This window comes from Rhinolophus ferrumequinum, chromosome 4, assembly GCF_004115265.2.
Source record: "Rhinolophus ferrumequinum isolate MPI-CBG mRhiFer1 chromosome 4, mRhiFer1_v1.p, whole genome shotgun sequence".
NCBI lineage: Eukaryota > Metazoa > Chordata > Mammalia > Chiroptera > Rhinolophidae > Rhinolophus > Rhinolophus ferrumequinum.
In genome coordinates this window covers 59,998,853-60,019,662 of record NC_046287.1, presented here as the reverse complement: position 1 = coordinate 60,019,662, position 20,810 = coordinate 59,998,853, and the positions used below count along the sequence as shown (strand labels likewise).

At 39.9% G+C, this 20,810-nt stretch overlaps 1 protein-coding gene across 1 annotated transcript in view; it reads left to right on the top strand.

Annotated features, from left to right (window-relative positions):
* IDO2 (indoleamine 2,3-dioxygenase 2) overlaps positions 1 to 20,810 on the top strand; it is a 49,694-nt gene that overhangs the window by 14,880 nt on the left and 14,004 nt on the right. The window contains exons 3-7 of the mRNA XM_033105166.1: positions 12,129 to 12,248; positions 14,468 to 14,586; positions 16,478 to 16,492; positions 17,839 to 17,938; positions 19,596 to 19,713. Coding sequence (XP_032961057.1) covers positions 12,129 to 12,248; positions 14,468 to 14,586; positions 16,478 to 16,492; positions 17,839 to 17,938; positions 19,596 to 19,713 — 472 coding nt within the window. The remainder of the gene's footprint in view (positions 1 to 12,128; positions 12,249 to 14,467; positions 14,587 to 16,477; positions 16,493 to 17,838; positions 17,939 to 19,595; positions 19,714 to 20,810) is intronic.

Here is a 20,810-nt window from a genome sequence, read left to right as displayed (position 1 = left end):
GCTCCTCTGCCAAGAGTCAGTCCACCTTGGTTTTACCATGGGGGCCTCATAGAATAGCTGAATGAAGAGAATTTATGAGTTATAGGATCAGGGTTGTCAGGTTCTACAGGAATAATTGATAAGCCTATAAATACATACAGGATAAGATGAGAAATGTTTCCCAAGAGTTTGTAAGGAACAGTGAAACTTCTTGGTCCCAGGAGAACTGACATTACCCCACAGGAATAATCAGAAGGTGTAATAGGAAGAACGCAGATTTTGATTCAGGAAGACCTGAGTTTGAATCATGGTTTTATCACTTAGTAGTTATATAACCTTGAACAACTTACTTAACCTCTGTAATTCTGCTTTTTTATTTATAAAATTAGAGAAATTCTGGTCCCAGAATTGTTGTGAAGACTAAATGACTTTTGAAAACGCCTTTTCATATATCACAATAGTGTTCAATGTATATTTATACTTCTCATTAGTCTCTTTTCCATTTGTCTCAATCTTACAATTTGGAGTGCCAAGTGATTTCAAAGATACAAGAAAGGTTTTTCACTCTCCAAAATTCTTTTCACCGACTTACATATATTGTCTATAATGAAAAATTCATTTAAAAAATAAACATATTGAATGCCTGCTACACGTAGTCACAAGGTTAGAAACCATGTAAGAGATGTAAGAGACTGTCTCCAGTGTCTACGAAGATGGCGAACTAAACCTGAGAATTTATTTTCCTGCCGCATAAAGAGTCATTATCATGACCAAAATAACACAAAGAAAAAGAAGAAAGTAAGAAAATGTCTGTAGTGCAGGAAAACAAGAGAAAATACTAATGATGGGATAAAAACTTTAAGGATTTTTGTACCATATTAAGCAAATTCTACAGACCCACAAATGAGTGTATAGTACTCATGCCAAACGTCAACCAAAGCAGAAAGAAGACCTCCGTCCCCCGCCCCCCAGGAGCCTTTCTCTCCGATCTCAGAGTAGCAGGGCATAGAAGCAAGAGAGGATCTGGGACAGTTTGCAGGAAGGCAGATTAAAGTTCAGCTTCTGAACAATACAGTCCTTTGTACCTGGCTTTCTTCAGGCTTTATTTGGTTAAACTGCCATAAGTAAAATGAAGGACCTGTTGAATTGGTACTCCTCATATGTTAAATGTCAATGAGAAAAGGCCAGAAGTGTCCAGCGAACTTCTGTCCACTGAAAACATGGAGTTGGGGAAACAGCTTAACACAGCAGTGAAATTAATCCCCCGACACTTCCACTAGGTTAAGCAGTGTCTCTTCAGAAATCATGTTTACTCGGAACCTGTGAGTGTGATGTCATTTGGAAATAAAGTCTTTACAGATGCAGTCAAGGTAAATGAGGTTATACTGTATGAGGGTGTACTCTAAATGCAGTAAGACTGGTGTCCTTATAAGAAGAAGGAAGTTTGGACACAGACACACAAGGACGAATACCATCTGAAGATGGAGGCTGACCTTGCGGGCAATCACCAGGAACCGGGAGGCTAATATAGAACAGGTTCTTCCTCAGAGCTTGCAGAAGGAATCAACCTTACAAACACCTTCATTTCTGATTTCTATCCTCCAGAATTGTGAGAGAATAAGTTTCCGTTATTTTGAGCTTCCCAATTTATTTTCATTTGTTGAGGCAGCCCTAAGAAATGAATACAATGGTTTTCGTCAGTCTCTATACTTCTAATTACTTATAAAACATCTAACTAGATAAAACTACTTTTAAGAGACTGTAAAATCGAGACTGTATTAATTCGAAATCAGTTGTGAGCAGCAAACGTAATGGTTTTCAGAACCACACATGGAGTTACAGACTACCATTTGTTCTCTTGGGTCTTTTATTTGGCATAAACAATAAAAAAAAGTGAATTTGCAGTTTTGATCTTACTGTATCTCCAGCCAACCACCTTTCTCTTACAAAGCCCCAATTGTTCATTGACTTTGACTCATCCATCTTTTTCCAGGAAAATTCAGACAATTTTGTGGCAATGTGTCTTTTACTGTAATAATTTTTTTTTTAATTTAAACATTCACTGTATTGTTTGATCACACCTGGTATATAGATAGATGATATAGATATATAGATATAGATATACAGAAAGAGACTCATTATGAGAGATTGGCTTACATGCTTATGGAGGCTGAGAAGTCCCATGATCTTCCTCTTGCAAGACAGAGGCACAGGAAAGCTGAGAACCAAGGGAGCCAATGGAACTCAGTAAGTTCCAGACTGAGTCCAAAGGTCAAAGAACCAGGATTGCTAATGTCCAAGGCCCAAAGAAGACAGCTGTTCCAGCTCAAGCAGAGAGCAAATTCCTCTCCGTCACATTTTTGTTCTATTCAGGCACTCAAGGGATTGGAATGTGACCACCCAAACCAGCGAGGATAGACCTTCTGAGGATAGATCTACTCAGTCTATCAGTTCAAATGCTAATCTCTTGTAGAAGCACCCTTACAGACACACTCAGAAATATTTCACCAGCAATCTTGGCATCCCTTAGTCTAGTCAATTTGACACACAAAATTGACCAACATGGAAAGTAAATAGGAGTGACGTCATAGGAATGGCGGCAGCAGGACGCACTTTCTGAGTTCTCCTCCGGATCTTATTACAAACGGGACCTATAACCCATCAAAGAACTCTTTGCTCATCACACAGAACAGCTAAGAGACTCGTGGATTACTTGAAGCTAAGGATTACTTGAAGGTGCGCTAATTGGGCGAGCAGGGGAAGGAAGGAAGGGAGCGGAGTGAAAACGCCCTGCCAGCGGCGGCGGCGAAATCCCAACCTGCGGCGGAGTCTCAGCCGGTGGCGGCAAAAACCGTGGGGGCACCCGCAGTTCCGGGCATGCACGGGATCCCAGGGCGGAACGGAGAGCACAGAGACCAGGAGGTGGGCTCTTTCCCTGTGTCCCACGGCTGATTTCTCCCTCCGGGAGCACGGCCAGTGGGCCCTGGGGCGGACAAAGAACACAGACTCCATACCTGGGACCCTCCCCCACGCTGCTCTTCCAATCCTACCCCCGCCCTTCCAGAGACTTAAACTGGCCCCTGAACTGAGGAGTAGTGTCAGATTACAGAGGAGCCTTAGTGCTCAGGCTCTGGGAAGCCTGACAGGCAGTCCTGACCCAGGGAGGAGACTGGGAAGAGTGTGATTTTGGCTGGGCTAGGAGAGAAGAGACTCCTCCACCCCCAGCCACCACCTTTTCTGGCCTGCGGGAAGAGTGTGACGCTCAGCTGGGCTGGGAGAGAGAAGACCCCTCCATCCCCAGCCCCCACCCTTTCTGGCCTGCGTAGGGCGGGGCAAGTGCAACTGCAGAGACACTCCCAGGGATCAGCAGTAAGGCAGATGCAGCTCTGGGCTTTCAGCAGCTCAGAAATCTCCCGCCCCCACCCCCCCCCCCATATACACACACACACGGAAGAAGTGCCCTAAGACTCAGGAGTACTGGACACGGGGCTGTTGGGGCTACTCTCAGTGTGCATATGTGCAGGCAAGGGCAGAAACTGCACTGACTTTGTAAAAACTATCATCCAGACCCCTCAGGCCCACGCATTTAAATCTACAGTCCCAAAGGCACTCTGGGCACCAGGTGAACGGCTCCACCTGCGCAAGAAGCAGGGGGCTCTTTGGTACAGCAGAGGACAACCTGGACATTACTTGGTGGGCTTAAGCCAAGACCGGCACTGCTTTTTGTTTTGCTTTGTTTTGTTTTGTTTTGCTTTGTCTTTATATCTTTGATATCTTTGCCTGTGTCGAGTGGGGGTTATCGGGTGTTTTTACATGTGAATGTATTTGATTTTTTTCTTTGTTGTTGTTGTTGCTGTTGTGCTTGGTGATTTGCTTTGTTCTGAAACTGCCCTACCAGGGCACACCTTAAGAGGCACAAGATTCAACATATCCAGAGGCCAACTCCAGACCAAACCAGAGTACTACCAGGTTTGACCTACAAGTCACACACCCAGAGGGAATTCTCTGCAGGCACTAGAGCCCATAGAGGCCAAACCACATTTAAGTGGTCAACCCTCATGCAGCAGAACGCCCTGCGGGGGGCAGAGCCAAGTCTCACAACGAGTCAGCCCAGGAGTTAACCCCACCTACTCACAAGCAAAAAGCAATTAAAGATCTTCTTGAACAGGACAATATATACAACACAAGAGTCACCTTTGGAGCACACACAGAGGAGAAGAACAACGTAGTTCAAGTCAAATATAAAGGACACATACTACATAAGATAACCTAGCAAGAACTAAGAACTCTAGGGGATCTACCTAGTACATCAAAGCAAACACAGAGAGTCAGCCAGAATGGGGAAACAAAGATACACGTCCCAAATAAAAGAACAGAAGAAACCTCCACAACTGGAACCAAATGAAGCAGAGGTAACCAACCTTTCAGAGACAGAGTTCAGAACACTGGTGATAAGAATGTTTAAGGAGCTTAGAGAAGACATAAAGAAGGATGTAGAAATCATAACGAACAATCAGTTAGAACTAAAGAACACAATTACTGAAATTAAGAACTCACTTGAAGGAATTACCAGCAGGTTAGATGAAGCAGAGGATCGAATCAGCGACTTAGAAGACAAGGTAGCAGAGATCACCCAAACGGAACAACAGAAAGAAAAAAGAATAAAAAACAATGAGGATGGCTTAAGAGACCTCTGGGATAACATCAAGTGCAACAACATGCGCATCATAGGAATACCAGAAGGTGAAGAGAGGAAGCAAGGGATTGAGAACATATTTGAAGTAATAATGTCCGAAAACTTCCCCAACCTGATGAAGGAAACCAACATACAAGCCCAGGAAGTGCAGAGAGTTCCAACCAGGATAAACCCAAACAGGTCCACACCAAGACACATTATAGTTAAAATGGCAAAGCTTAAAGACAAAGAGAGAATCCTAAAAGCAGCAAGAGAAAGACGGAGGGTTACATACAAGGGAACTCCCATAAGACTATCAAATGATTTTTCTACAGAAACATTGAAGGCCAGGAGGGAGTGGCAGGAGATACTCAAAGTGATGGAAAACACAGGCCTACAACCTAGATTGCTTTATCCAGCAAGGCTATCATTTAAAGTTGATGGAGAGATAAAGAGCTTTCCAGAAAAAAATAAGCTAAAGGAATTTATTACCACCAAGCCAGCATTGCAAGAAATACTAAAAGGACTTCTGTAAATAGAAGAAAGATCAAAACAACCGAACTACAAATTTAAAAATGGCAATAACTATGTACCTATCAATAATCACTTTAAATGTAAACGGATTAAATGCCCCAATCAAGAGACATAGGGTGGCTGACTGGATAAGAAAGCAAGACCCTTGTATATGCTGTATACAAGACACTCACCTCAGAACAAAAGACACACACAGGCTGAAGTGAAGGGTTGGAGTAAGATATTTCATGCAAATGGAAACGAGAGAAAAGTTGGAGTTGCAATACTTATATCTGACAAAATAGACTTTAAAATGAAGAACATATTAAAAGATAAAGATGGGCACTATATAATAAAAAAGGGATCGATCCGACAAGAGGACATAACCCTAGTAAACATCTATGCACCCAACATAGGAGCACCTAAATATATGAAACAGGTACTGACTGACATAAAGACAGAGATCAACAGTAACTCTATCATAGTAGGGGACTTCAACACACCTCTGACAACAAGGGATAGGTCTTCCAGACAGAAAATCAATATGGAAACAACAGCCTTAAATGATACATTGGACCACTTGGATTTAATCGATATTTTCAGAACATTTCACCCCAATGCTGCAAAATACACGTTTTTCCCAAGCGCACATGGAACATTTTCCAAGATAGACCATATGTTAGGCCACAAAACAAGTCTTGATAAATTTAAGAAAATTGAAATCATACCAATTGTCTTCTCTGATCACAATGCTATGAAATTAGAAATGAACTACAGGAAAAAAACTGGAAGACACACCAATTCAGGGAGGCTGAATAACTTATTACTAAATAATGAATGGGTCAAGCAGGAGATCAAGGAAAAAATCAAAAGATATCTCGAGACAAATGAAAATGAAAACACGACGACCCAAAACCTATGGGATGCCGCGAAAGCAGTCCTAAGAGGGAAATTCATAGCTTTGCAGGCCTACCTAAAGAAACAAGAAACATCACTAATCAACAGTTTATCTTCACACTTAAGGGATTTGGAAAAAGAACAGCAAAATAAGCCCAAAGGGAGCACAAGGAAGGAGATAATAAAGATCAGAGCAGAAATAAATGAAATAGAAACCAGAATAACAATACAAAAGATCAATGAATCCAAGAGTTGGTTCTTAGAGAAGGTAAACAAAATCAACAAACCTTTAGCCAGACTCATTAAAAAAAAGAGAGAGAGGACCCAAATTAATAAAATCAGAAATGAAAGAGGAGAAGTGACAACGGACACTGCAGAAATACAAAAAGTTTTAAGAAGTTACTATGAGCAACTATATGCCAACAAATTTGACAATCTGGAAGAAATGGACAATTTTCTAGAGGCGTACAACCTTTCAAGGCTAACTCAAGAAGAAAGAGAAAACCTGAATAGACTGATTACCACCACGGAAATTGAATCAGTAATCAACAGTCTCCCAACAAACAAAAGCCCTGTACCAGATGGCTTTACAGGTGAATTTTACAAAACGTTCAAAAAAGAATTATCACCTATTCTCCTCAAGCTCTTCCAAAAAATCCAGAAGGAGGGAAGACTCCCAAACACTTTTTACGAAGCCACTATCACCCTGATCCCAAAATCAGACAAAGACACCACAAAAAAAGAAAACTACAGGACGATATCTCTAATGAACATAGATGCAAAAATCCTCAACAAAATATTAGCAAACAGAATTCAGCATTACATTAAAAAGATCATACACCATGATCAAGTGGGATTCATCCCTGGTATGCAAGGGTGGTTCAACATCCGCAAATCAATTAATGTGATACACCACATTAACAAAATGAAAAATAAAAATCACATGATCATATCAATAGATGCAGAAAAAGCATTTGATAAAATCCAACAGCCATTTATGATAAAAACCCGTAAGAAAGTGGGAATAGAGGGATCATATCTCAACATGATAAAGGCCATATATGACAAACCCACAGCTAACATCATACTCAATGGGGAAAAGCTAAAACCATTCCCCCTAAGATCAGGAACAAGGCAAGGTTGCCCACTATCTCCGCTTCTATTCAACATAGTGCTGGAAGTTCTAGCCACAGCGATCAGACAAGAAAAAGAAATAAAAGGCATCCAAATTGGTAAGGAGGAAGTAAAGTTATCATTATATGCAGATGATATGATACTATATATAGAGAACCCTAAAGACTCCACCAAGAAGCTATTAGAGCTGATAGATGAATTTAGTAAAGTAGCAGGATACAAAATTAATATTCAGAAATCAGTTGCATTTGTATATACCAATAATAAAACATCAGAAGGAGAAATTATAAAAACAATCCCATTTACAATCGCTCCAAAGACTATAAAATACCTGGGAATAAATTTAACCAAAGAAGTAAAAGATCTGTACTCAGAAAATTATAAGACACTGAAGAAAGGAATGAAGGAAGATATAAATAGATGGAAACACATATGTTCATGGATAGGAAGAATTAATATAGTTAAAATGTCCATACTGCCTAAGGCAGTATACATATTCAACGCAATTCCTATCAAACTACCAACGACGTTTTTCACAGAAATAGAACATAGAATCCTAAAATTTATATGGGACCATAAAAGACCCCGAATAGCCAAGGCAATCTTGAGAAATAAGAACAAAGTGGGAGGTATAACAATACCTGACTTCAAATTATACTACAAGGCTACAGTAATCAAAACAGCATGGTACTGGCATAAAAACAGAGACACATAGATCAATGGAACAGAATAGAGAGTCCAGAAATAAATCCATGCCTATATGGCCATTTAATCTACGACAATGGAAGCAAGAATGTACGATGGGGTAAAGACAGTCTATTCAATAAATGGTGCTGGGAAACCTGGACAGACACATGCAAAAAAATGAAGCTGGACCACCTCCTTACACCATATACAAAAATAAATTCAAAATGGCTTAAAGAGTTAAATGTAAGATCTGAAACCATAAAATACCTAGAAGAAAATATAGGAAGAAACTTCATAGACATTACCCGGAGTAAGATTTTTACTGATATATCCCCTCGCACAAGGGAAGTAAGAGAAAAAAAATAAACATGTGGAATTATATCAAACTAAAAAGTTTTTTTCACAGCAAAGGAAACCATCAATAAAACAAAAAGGGATCCTACTGAATGGGAAAAGATATTTGCCAATGATATATCTGATAAGGGATTAATATCAAAAATCTATGAAAAACTCATTCAACTCAACTCCAAAAAAACAAACGACCCAATTAAAAAAAGGGCAGAGGACTTGAAGAGACATTTTTCTAAAAAGGACATACAGATGGCAAGCAGACATATGAAGAAATGCTCAACCTCACTAACCATCAGAGAAATGCAAATGAAAACCACAATGAGATACCACCTCAGCCCAGTCAAAATGGCTATCATCAATAAATCAACAAACAACAAGTGCTGGCGCGGATGTGGAGAAAAGGGAACGCTTGTGCACTGTTGGTGGGATTGCAGATTAGTGCAGCCACTATGGAAAACAGTATGGAGTTATCTCAAAAATCTTAAAATGGAACTACCCTATGATCCAGTAATTCCACTCCTATGTATCTATCCGGGGAAATCCAAAACTCCAATTCAAAAATCTTTATGCACTCCTATGTTTATTGCAGCACTATACACAATAGCTAAGACATGGAAACAACCAAAATGCCCATCGGTAGATGACTGGATTAAGAAACTGTGGTACATTTATACAATGGAGTATTACGCAGCCATAAAGAAGAAAGAAACCTTACCATTTGCAACAACAGGGATGGACCTAGAGAACATTATGTTAAGTGAAATAAGTCAGACAGAGAAAGGTAAGTACCATATGATCTCACTTAGATGCGGAATCTAAAGAAAAGAATAAGTGAATGAACTAATCAGAAACAGTTTTGGAGACAAAGAGGAAAAACTGAGGGTTGCTAGATGGGCGGGGGGGGTGGGGGTAAGCGGGAAGGTGAGGGGATTAGAAAACAATCAGTAACCACAAGATGGCCATGGGGTTTGAAAATTAATCTGGGGAACGTAATTTAGTGGTTACCAGAGGGTAAGGGGGTTGGGGGGTGGGAGATGAGGGTAAGGGGGATCAAATATCTGGTGATGGAAGGAGAACTGACTCTGGGTGGTGAACACACAATGTAATTTATAGATGATGTGATACAGAATTGCACACCTGAAATCTATGTAATTTTACTAACAATTGTCACCCCAATAAATTAAAAAAATAATAATAATAATAAAAAAGTAAATAGGTCATGACGGTGGATCCCTCATAAATGAGATTCGTGCCCTTATAAAAGTGACCCCAGGATGTTCTCTGGGCCACTATTGTTATCATGTGAAGATGCAATAAGGGGACAGCAATCTGCCATCTGGAAGAGGGCTCTCATCAGAACCCAGCCATGCTGGCACCTTGATCTTGGACTTCCGGCCTCCAAAACTGGAAGAATTAAATTTCCATTGTTTATAAGCTACGTAGTCTATGGTTCTTTGTCATAGCAGCCCAAACTGACAAAGACACTGAGTTATACCTGTAAGTAGAATGCTATTCGGTAACAAAATGAATAAGCTATTGATTTATTCAACAACATGGATGAACCTTAAATACATTGGGCTACATGAAACATGCCAGTTCCAAAAGCCTACATATTATATGATTGCACTCATGTGACATTCTGGAAAAGGAAAAACAATAAGAACCGAAAACAGATCAATGGTTACCAAGGGTTGAGAGGGAATGAATGGTTGACTACCAACAGGGAATTTTGACGATAATGCAACTGTTCTGTATTGTCCTCAGGTGGTGGGTATATGATTCTATGCATTTGTAAAACCCCCAAAATTGTACATCACAAAGAGTGAATTGTATGCAAATTAAAAAAAAAAATTAACCAGAATGTTGGGGGTTCCTGGGAGGGAATGCAGATGGTGACAAATGACTCTAACTGTCCTACAGTCGTATGACATAACTTCATGAAAGAGTGGGGGGTGGAGGGGTGCAGCTGTCCTAAGTTATTGTGGAAAATGATGCGACTGGAATCGATAAGAATGAATTAAATGAGAACTGTATATAATCACTGTATGAGACTTGTGCCCTCGTATTCTAGTTGGTAAATTTGTTTTTCATGGGGTACACGTTAAATAATTCTAAAACGGCTTTATAAGTATATTTTCCAGAAAAACCTCTCACCAAGAGAAACATTCTCAGTATGGACATTATTCCTTTACCCTAAGACTATACTGTAGACAGCCCATAGCCACTTGTGGCTGTTGAGTACTTGAAATGTGGCTAAAACAAATTGAGAAGTAAGATACGCAATGGATTTTGAAGACCTACTATAGAAACATCTCAATATTTTTATATTGATTAGATGTTAATCATATTGTAGATATATTGACCTAGATAAAATATATTATGAATACAAATTTCACCTGTTTCTTCGTACTATTTTTAAAATGTGGCTGCTAGAAAATTTAAAATGATCAATGTGGCTTTCATATTTTTATCAGACTGTGCTGAACTTGAGAGATCAGGGCTGTGGTCAGCAGAACTGACGTAGCACCCTGGCTCAGCCCTCCTGGCTCTGCAACCCTGGGCAAATACCTTACCCTCTCTGTCTCTCAGTTTTGTCCTGAGGTTTTGGGGAAGACGAAAAACCATCCCGTGTGAAAAGTTTTTAACATTGTGCCTTAGACACTCTAGTAAAAGCTTTAGAATAAGTACTTAAATAAGTAATTGCCGTTCTAATTCTCAGGCTGGTTTCTGTTAAAATGCAACATCTCAGCAGCCCCGCCCCCCCGCCCACCCCACACAAGCCTAGTGAACGTTAAATTGGCTATTCTATCTCAAAGCCAGTTTGGAAGAGGAACAAACATGCCGACAGATGAGGAATGGCTGCCCCCTAGTGGATAGAGGGAGAAGGATTCTGTGATAGAGGCTCAAGGGAGAGCTGCCCTGGGCCTGTGCCTGGGCAGGAGGAGCCGTGGGTCCCAGCCCACTTGGGGTGCCTGTAGCTTAAAGGGAAAGACAAGACTTCCACCGCCACCCCTTCAGAGGCTCCGAATCCCGGAGAGGGGCACCTGGAAAGATCTAGATCAGGCTGTGTCTAGAGCTGAGGAGGGGATGGGGGAAGGAGGCAAGTTGAGGGAGCTGTGTCTGGAAGCTGGAGCTCAGGGGTTGTTGGCTTGAGCTCAAGACAGGGAGGGCTGGCCCAGACAAAACTGAGAACTGGTACTATTTGTTTAGGCATTGCTGTCAGTAATAACTAACTCTTGTACAGGGTGTTGCTTTCAGTGAGGACACTACCTTCCAATGACATATCTTGAGAAGGAAGAACCAGGCATGGAGAAGTGAAGAGACCTAGCCAGGGTCAGGGGGAGTGTTTGAACAAGGGATAAACAACAATTTGGCACAATTCAGCTACCTCCCTCTAGGGATTTGATCAAATTCCTAACTCATTTTACTTATGAATTAAACGGAGGGATTTCAGCCCACAGCACAGGGCTGTTATTAAAGTTAAATGATACCAAGTCAGCAGAGATGCTTTTAAAAGAGGGGATTGTCAAAGTTGCCATTGGGGCTTCTCGTGAAAGAAATGATCACAGTCTTGGGAGCTAATTATTTTAGAACACTCTAACTTCATGGTCTCTTTAGTGATGGAGACCAGTGTCTGCCCAGCACAACTATGGGGACAATTTGGGGGCTTGGGTGAGGCAGTTAGGTCCTTGAACAATATCACTGGGGATATCTCCTCCTATCCTGCAGTGTCCTGGGATCAGGGGAGAAATGATGTGCACGGAGGCTCTTTGTTCCTTCATTTAAATAGAAGCCGCTTGTTCCTTACACCCAAAGAACTCTTGAAGTCACAGACCCCTATGGCCACCCCCCACCCCTGCAACTGATAATTTCTGGACATTCTTTTGAACAGATGCCCCTCCTGAACTGCCAGTTCCTCAGGAGTTACCGGGAACAGCGCCTGGCCCACTTGGTCCTGAGCTTTATTACCATGGGCTATATCTGGCAGGAAGGAGAGACACAGCCCAAAGAGGTAAAGAACAAATAGATGCCTGTCTTGTCATCTGGCAGGTCTGCTGCACCTAGAACACACTCTCTACCTGGCACCACAGTGTTTTCCTGGAAAATGGGTCCTTCTTGTTCTTTTCTTTGGGTGTCAGTGGAAGGAAAGCAAAGGGCTCATTGAAATGAAAGGGTTTTTCTTCCCCCCGAACTACTAGGTTTTTTTTAGAACTCATAGCTTTTAGAATCTATTTTTTTCTGACAACCTCTTCCAAGAATATTTGAAGAGTTGCATCTGAGAGCAAGTTTTGAGATCTCATAAAAAACTTAACGATACCTTACAGCACTTTGTACTCCTATACACATAATTTATCTCAGTCAATTTTCACAATCCCATGAGATCAGTAGAGCTTTGCTGTGCCCATTTTACAGACAGCTGAGGATTACAGAAGTCCAAGGTCAGATAGCAAGTTAGTGGAAAATCCAAGGCCTTCTAATTTCACGAATGTAACCTCCTTCCCCCAGAGGCACACATTGACATTTACAGCACTAATTTTTATTCTTGTTTAATACTGCTTGCTATCTACCAATTATTGGATTGTCTCTTAGTAATTCATTTAAATCTCTTCTGAAATCTTTGCATAACCTTTTATAGTTTCAACCTGAATCTTGAGACATGAAATCTCCCAGTTCCACTCTTTGCAGTATAAAGGACTACTCCCTTTCTATTTATATAAATGTACCTTTTCTAGAAATCAGGGTTGCTCTTGTTCCAGTACTCCATGTTTCTGTGAGCAGCCCATGCCTGTTTTGTTTGCCTGGTTGATCCTACCTCTTACTTCTCAAGTAAATACCTGAGAGTCCCAGAGAGGAAATAAAGGAAAGTGAGAAAGGAGAGAAAAAGAAAAGTATAGCGCTGCTTCAGACTTTTAAAATATCACTACATCTAACTTTAAAAAATCACGTGTTTGATATTGAAAAGTTTAAAATCTAGGCACACGACAGAACATCCCATGGGATTCTCTCCCCCATCTGATCTCCAAAACGTAATCCTAAATTGGGGAAAGGGTAGAGAAGGGTGAGAGGGAACAGAGTCTCCAGCTTCAAAGTGTGTCCATGTACTCCAGGCCCAGTGAGCCGCCCACACCCCAGACTTGGATCATCTCTTACTTTCTTTGTGTCTTTTCTGACTTTTCAACTAAGTAGACACCTCTCTTCTGCACTGCCCTCCTTTTATCCTGTCTCCTTAGAAAAGGTGACCTAAGTTTGAGTTTTAAAACTCTTTAAAGCTCTTCATTGTTTCTACCTAAGAAACAGTTCTGTCCCAAGTCTATTTGAACATCTAAGGGAAAACGAAGACAGAAGCAGCGCTTCTTTAATAAATACTTCTATCTTAAGGGGAAATAAAAATGGAAATGGAAGTGGGAGAAAGGGAGCATAATAATGTTTTTTTTGAATCTAGATGAGCCTTGTCTACAAATTGAGACCCCCTCCATGGATCTGAGTAGTTTTTCTGGACTTGTGGGCTGATAAGTCTTTTCAGAGTGTTCCTCAGATAACTCAGGAGTTGAATGGGGACTGTCTTGAGATGACTTACTTGAAGTTGTTATTGGGTTTGACGTACAAAGTGACTGACAGAGTCAGCTGCCACACAGGATGAAGTGTTCTATCTTCCTCATTTCTTTCCCTGACTGACACATAAACACACACACAACCACATGTATGGGTGTGTATAGATGCACATACATATAATCTCCTAGTTTTACACACACACACACACACACACACACACACACACCCCTACATATCTATGCATATCTGGATAGATAGATAGATAGATAGATAGATAGATAGATAGATAGACAGATGATAGATAAATATAGATAAATGGTATTTTTTCCTCCTGTTTATCAACTCAGCCTCCAATTCATGCTTAAACATTTGGTAATGCCCTTCTCTGAATAGTCAACATTCAGGTAATATTTTATACTATATGTATATGTGTGTGTTCCAATTTGTATTTTTCCACATAAATTTCAGATTGTACTCGTAAACAATATATCCACTAGGTTGTTAACAGAAAAAATGTGAGAGTGAGGTGTGTGTGTGTGTACAGGTCATTCAGGTAATTTGTTTCATCCCGAAGTCATTTCTCTACCACAGGATTGGTGGCATAAAAGACAGCCATGATTAGTTCCTCTGTTGCATTCTTTCTAGAACATGCTAATTGTCTGGATTAATATCTGAAAGGTTCTACCAAGAAATCTTGCCCTTCCCTTTGTTGAAGTCTCCCGGAATTTGGGCCTCCCTCCTATCCTGGTCCACTCGGACTTGGTGTTGACAAACTGGACTACAAAGAATCCTGAAAGGTAAAAGAGAAAGTGCTTTGGATTTGAACAGATGGAAACTCAATAAGGGGCAGTCTTTATTCTCCCTACCGGAAAGGCCAAAGCTTTTTTAGCTCTTTTGTGATCAAAGATGTTCATATTTATTGTCTGCTATATGGTGCCAAAGAATGGGTGAACTTGAACACAAGTTCAAAAATCACAGTTCCCAGAACTTTCCTCTCAACTCACTCTGAATACATTGACACCTACCACTGTTATTTGTTTGTTTCCATATCAAATCTGAATTTCTCAACCTGATCTTCAAGCTCTTGCACAATCAGGTTTCACTCATTCTTTCCCATCAAATTGTTTATTATTCCCTAATGTGTCCTCCATTCAAGTCAAGTTAGGACCAAGAACTTCAATAAATGATCATTTATATAGTGATCATGAAAGATTACATATGAATTGAGAGTAGGTGCTCTAGATATGTTTGACTGAAAATTTGATTAATACTGCTGTCTATTCCACCTAGTTAGTATCATTCCTTTGACAGGTTGGGGATATTGGCATTTGTCTAAAGAAGAAATAGCATGAGTTTTTAAAGACAAGAAATTCCAATAAATAGAATGGGGTAGAAATGGTAAAGTATTGAATTTTCCTTTGAACTTCATTATCACACTCAAATTTATTTCAGGCTGTAGATACAAGAGATAGCACTTGTGTGACTTACTAAAATAGCTAAAATGACATTTCAGTCAGACGTTAGGAAAAAACTTCCTTAGCATTAGGGTTGTGGGTAAACACAGGATTGCCAGAGATGATGAGAAATTACTTTTAAAGAATTAAACACTTAATAAACAATAAATCCTTTAGCACTAATTTTCATGGCCCTTGAAGGAAATGAGATTGGGCCATCTCACCTCTCTCAGGACTTCTGAGCCCTGGGATTTTATGTTTTCTATAATTATGAATTATGATCTTTGACCAATTCTGCTTTAATAACAAAATTGATGACTAATATTACCCTAGAAAGGTGCTGAATATGGCTCAGGATTTGGGCAGAAAAAAATAATAGATGTATGTGAAGAAATGGTTCTGGTTAAGACATCAAATATTTAATAAGCTGAGTCTGTGATTCAAAGAGAAAGAGAGAAGTGGGGAAGGTTGAATGGGAAAATGACTGGACTGGGGTGGTAAAGTAAAAATTACAACAAAAAGCTAGTTTTTCAGTGGGTAAGAATGCAGGGCTAGTTTAATCCCAGAGATGCAAACACAGCCTTGGGGTTCAGTAGTTATTCTTCTTCTTGGTAATGTTTGTTTTGTTTTGTTTTTTGAGTCTGTTAATATGCCTAGCACAGAAGTAAGTGCAATGACGAAATGAAAGAAATGGAAGCAAAGTACACCCAAAATGGTTAAATTACAAAACAAAGCAATACACGGCAAATGCCAGAGTGACACAAACAATAAACCCTTTAGAATTTCAAAGAAATTACATCAATTCAGGCTTTAAAATTCAGGAGAAAGCTTAGTGAAAGGGTGAAATTCCACTTAAAGTAGGTGCTAAAAGGTGAGTAGGAGAATACCAACAACAAAAATATGAGTTTGTGGTAATTAAAAAATACAAAAGACGTAAGATGATTTATCATGATGCCACAGGCTAAATGTTCTGGGGCTGAGATAGGAGTTGAGATTTGGCTCACCCTTTGTCACACAGTGACCCATAGTCTAGTTATAGCCTGTGATAGCCAAAGTGCGCTTGGATACCTGTGTGTGCGTGTGTGTGTGTGTGCACTCGCACACAAGTGCATTTGAACATGAAAGTGTGTGCCTGTGTACATGTGAACCTAGAAGGCATATCAGATTTACAAACTGATTTGTTCCTTTATTTTCTTTTTCTGTTTGTGGTTGTCATTCACTGAAATTTGACTAGACCCCTGGACATAAGGTAAGTTCTCAGAAATCCTTCACTTACTTTAGAATCCATACTAACTTTAAAAGTTTACAATAAAACAAAAAGAAAAAGCATTCCAAAATGTATGTATATTATATAAGCTGTACAAAAATGCATGTAAAAATAAGTCTTAAAGAATGTACCAAAAATTAACAATCCAAAATTTAACAGTGGTTGCCTCTGCTTTTTTGGGATTAGGTAATTAATTTTCTGTACTATATTTTCCAATTTGTACATAATAAAACAAGTAAGTGCAATGCAAGAAAAAAAGTCACTAATTCTTTAATAATCTGAAAATGATCTCTCGTTTCATCATAACTTCTATGAAATGTCAAATTTCAGGCAGTGACTGATATAGCTACAGCAGAATCCCTTTGAAATATTTTGTTACATGGACTGGAGCTCATGGGGCGTGTCTTAGGCTCCTCTTTCCTTAGGCTCCTCTTTCCCCAAAGAGCAAAGCGAGCCTCCAAATTGACATTGCCTCGCCCATCACCAAACCTCAACTCAGTAAAGGGGTTCAGATAAAAGCTGTCACTCGGGAGATGGAGGGATGGAAGAGTGAAGACACCATTTCTCACACTAAAGTCACTGCTGGAACAATGGAGTTCCTGAATTAGTTATCTTTTGTGTTTATTCTCATCTCTTATATTTAATATGTTAGAGGCAGAAGTGACTCATGAAATAAAGTTTTTAGGTTTTGTAGACTGGATCTACATCTGGGATATTTGAATCCATATGATCACAGGTCATTTAAAAGTGATCCCTCTGTAACAGTCTTCCAGCTCTCACCCTATTATACAAAACAAAACAAAACTGCTGATTAGAAAGCACTAGTCTGAGTTATGAAACTGGTCTCCACCTACTCCTGTGACTAAGGAGCTGTATGACCTTGGGCAAGCTGTTTTGTTTCTTTGGGCCATAGTTTCATATCTGTAAAAAAAAAGGAGCAAGGAATTAGCTGTTGTTTGTGGTCATTGTAGCTCTAAGACTATGTATGCTCCTGACAGGAAGGGTGTGATAGGCCATAGATTGGCCTTATAAAGAATCAACAACATCTGCCCACTCATGCTTCAGCTCTTCCACTAGGGGGATGGTCTGGAACCATCAGGGCCATGCTAGACTTTGAAAGTCCTAAGATCAGTTGAACTTGGGCTTGAGTACATCTGTTCCCTTTCCTTTCTGAATGTTGCTGAAGGCAGATGCCCATCCTTGGGGCTTTCCTATAAAAAGGAGAAAGCTGTTCACTGATTCTACCCTGGATATATAGTTGTCTAACTCTGAGGGGACCTATGGGTCATGCATACTCATGGTGTCCAATATGTTATCTCATTCCCAAGGAACTTGGACACCATTGTCTCACTGCCTGGGGGAGAAAGCCTACGTGGCTTTGTACTGGTGACTGTTTTGGTGGAAAAAGCAGCAGTACCTGGAATGAAGGTATATTTTCACTCAAAGCACCTTTTTTTTTTTTTTTTTTTTTTTTTTTTTTTGTCTAAATCAGAAATCAGTTTGAGCTTTACTTCCCACCCAGTCCCTTTCCCTTCAGTGAATTAATTAATGCAGATGAGCATAGGCTTTGTCCTATTGCTTTATGTCTGAGGAAAGAGATCTAAGCTCTAGTCTACAGAGATAATACCTTCCCCGACTTCTGTAAAACTTTGACGTGACCATTGGTCCATTCAACAAACAAGCATTGTTCTAGACAGTGGAACATCTGGGGGAACATCATTCTGGCCACCACTGAAGCTCATGATCTAGTGGAGGCAAATGAGTTGATGTGTAGGGTAATGAGGGGGGGAAATGCAGTGTTTCATGAGAAGACATCTAAAACCTAATCCAGACCTAAAGGGTCAGGGGGTCAGTCAAAGCTTCCCAAAGGAAATGACAGCTAAATTTAAAACCTGAGTGATATATAGGAATTAAGGAAGGGTGATGGGGGCGGGGGAGGTGGGGAGTGGAGAGAGAGAGAGAAAGACAGAGATAACATATTCCTGGCAGACAGAACTGCTGTGCAAAGGCTCAGAGGAAAACAAACCATCATTGAGATTACCTAGTCCTGGGGGATTACAAACTTGAATTCCTTCAGGGATCAGGGAGCTAACAGAAAGGTCAGGAGTGAGACAAAAGATGGTGGAGCAGCAGGTGAGCAGCTAGAGAATTCATGCCTTGCCTAAAGATAATTGAGCTAGGTTTATGTCTTTCCTCACCACCTTTCCTGATAAGCATATATTGAAGCTTACTGTATGCTAAGCAGGTTGCGCAGTCATGGCATAAGTATTATAACATTCTCTTTCACTCTCAACAGTGAAACTACTGTGTTTCCCCGAAAATAAGACTTAGCCAGACCATCAGTTCTAATGCATCTTTTGGAGCAAAAATTAATATAAGACCTGGTATTATATTATATTATATTATATTATATTATATTATATTATATTATATTATATTATATTATATTATACCCAGTCTTATTTTACTATTAGTTTTTGCTTAAAAAGATGCGTTAGAGCTGATGGTCTGGCTAGGTCTTATTTTTGGAGAAATATGGTATATGGTCTCTTTACTTCTCATCAGTGTATTTAGTCCATCTATAGATACAGAATAAAATATTTGTCTTCCAAATATAGCTCAGAAAAGGTAGAGACTGCTAGAGACAAGGAAAATTTCATAATGGGGGTCTCGGCACCTGGAAGCTCTACAGAATCTGTCTGATCTTATGTAAGACAGAGCGTAGCATTGAGGGTGCCCTAATTCAAGATTCAGACACAGAAATTATTCTAATGTTTGATAAATACGGAAGAAGGAAGGGAAAAAAATCATAGTTATGCCCTGAGAGTTATAAGAAGTAGCAATTAGTGGAAAGATCCAGAAAAACCTAACCAAGGGTCTATCTGGGAGATGCCCAGAGAGATCCTCCTTTCAGGCAGACCTCATAGCAAATCTAGTTTAGGAGCACTGCCAGGGGAGTCCTACCAAACAGTCCAATAGTCAGAGGGATACCCTTCACCTGGATTCCCACAGACCTGCTGCTCACTCCACATCAAAGGGCTTTAAGTGAATGCTAATGTACTGAGTGAATGAATCTCCTCCCCAGGCACTTATTCAGGCAGTGAATGCCATCTTGCAGCCCAGCCAGGACTCCCTGCTCCAAGCCTTGCAGCAACTGAGACTCTCCATTCAGGACATCACCAGAACCTTAGGACAAATGCATGGTACGGGGCTCCTGCACGTTTAAGGCTCTGCTTAGTGGCAAAGGGTCTGAAGGTTGGGCAACATCCACAAGATGGCGCTGGTGTATTAGCTTTATTTAATTGTACCAGATTGCTGTTCCTACTACTAGTAGTGTGTGATCTCTCAGTTTGCAGAAAGAGTCTCTTGGTTTTGTCCTTTTCTTGTATTCTCTTGTGATTCGGGTAGTTTCCTCTTCGGTGGTCATACATTTCTTTGCCTATTGAGGTCTTGTATGAAGTTTGGGAGAAGAGGATGAGGCACATAACAGCAATGGCTGTTATGTGTACCCGTCCAGCACTGTTAGGCTACTGCAGAGAGTTGTCATTACATTCTCTAATGCCCCTTTCATTCTTTTTTTTCTCAAGTGGCATTAGGCCTAACTTGATGGCCCTTCCAGTGCTCCTTTTTCTGTGGCTAGTACAGGATGAGTTTTGATAGATGTGGCCAGTTCCTTCCGGGTTACATCTTATTCAGCTGACTACATTCTATCTCCAGTGTAGTCAGCTCTTCAACTTCCTCTATCAGAAGAATCTAAAAAATATACAGGATGTGTGTGTGTGTGTGTGTGTGTGTGTTTTGTTTTTCATTTAAGTAAAATTGGCATATAACATTATATAAGCTTCAGGTGTACAACAGCATAATTCAACATCTGTGTACAGTACGAACGGATCTCCACCAAAGACTTGTTACCATCTATCACCATAGATGATTCTTTTCACTCATTTCTTCCACCTTTCAACTCCTATCCTTTCTGGTAATGACCAATCTGTTCCTTGTATCTATGAGTTTGTTTTGTTTTATTTTGCTTATACATTTGTTTTGTTTGTTTTTAGATTCCATTATGAGTGAATTGACTTTCTTCATCTGACTTACTGACTTATCATAATACCCTGAAGGTCCATCCATGTTGCCACAAATGGCAAGATTTCATTCTTTTTTATGGATGAGCAATGTATATATATATATATATACATATATATATATATATGTATGTATATATATATACACATATATATATGTGTGTATATATATATACATATATATATATATATATATACACACAAACATCTTTATTCAT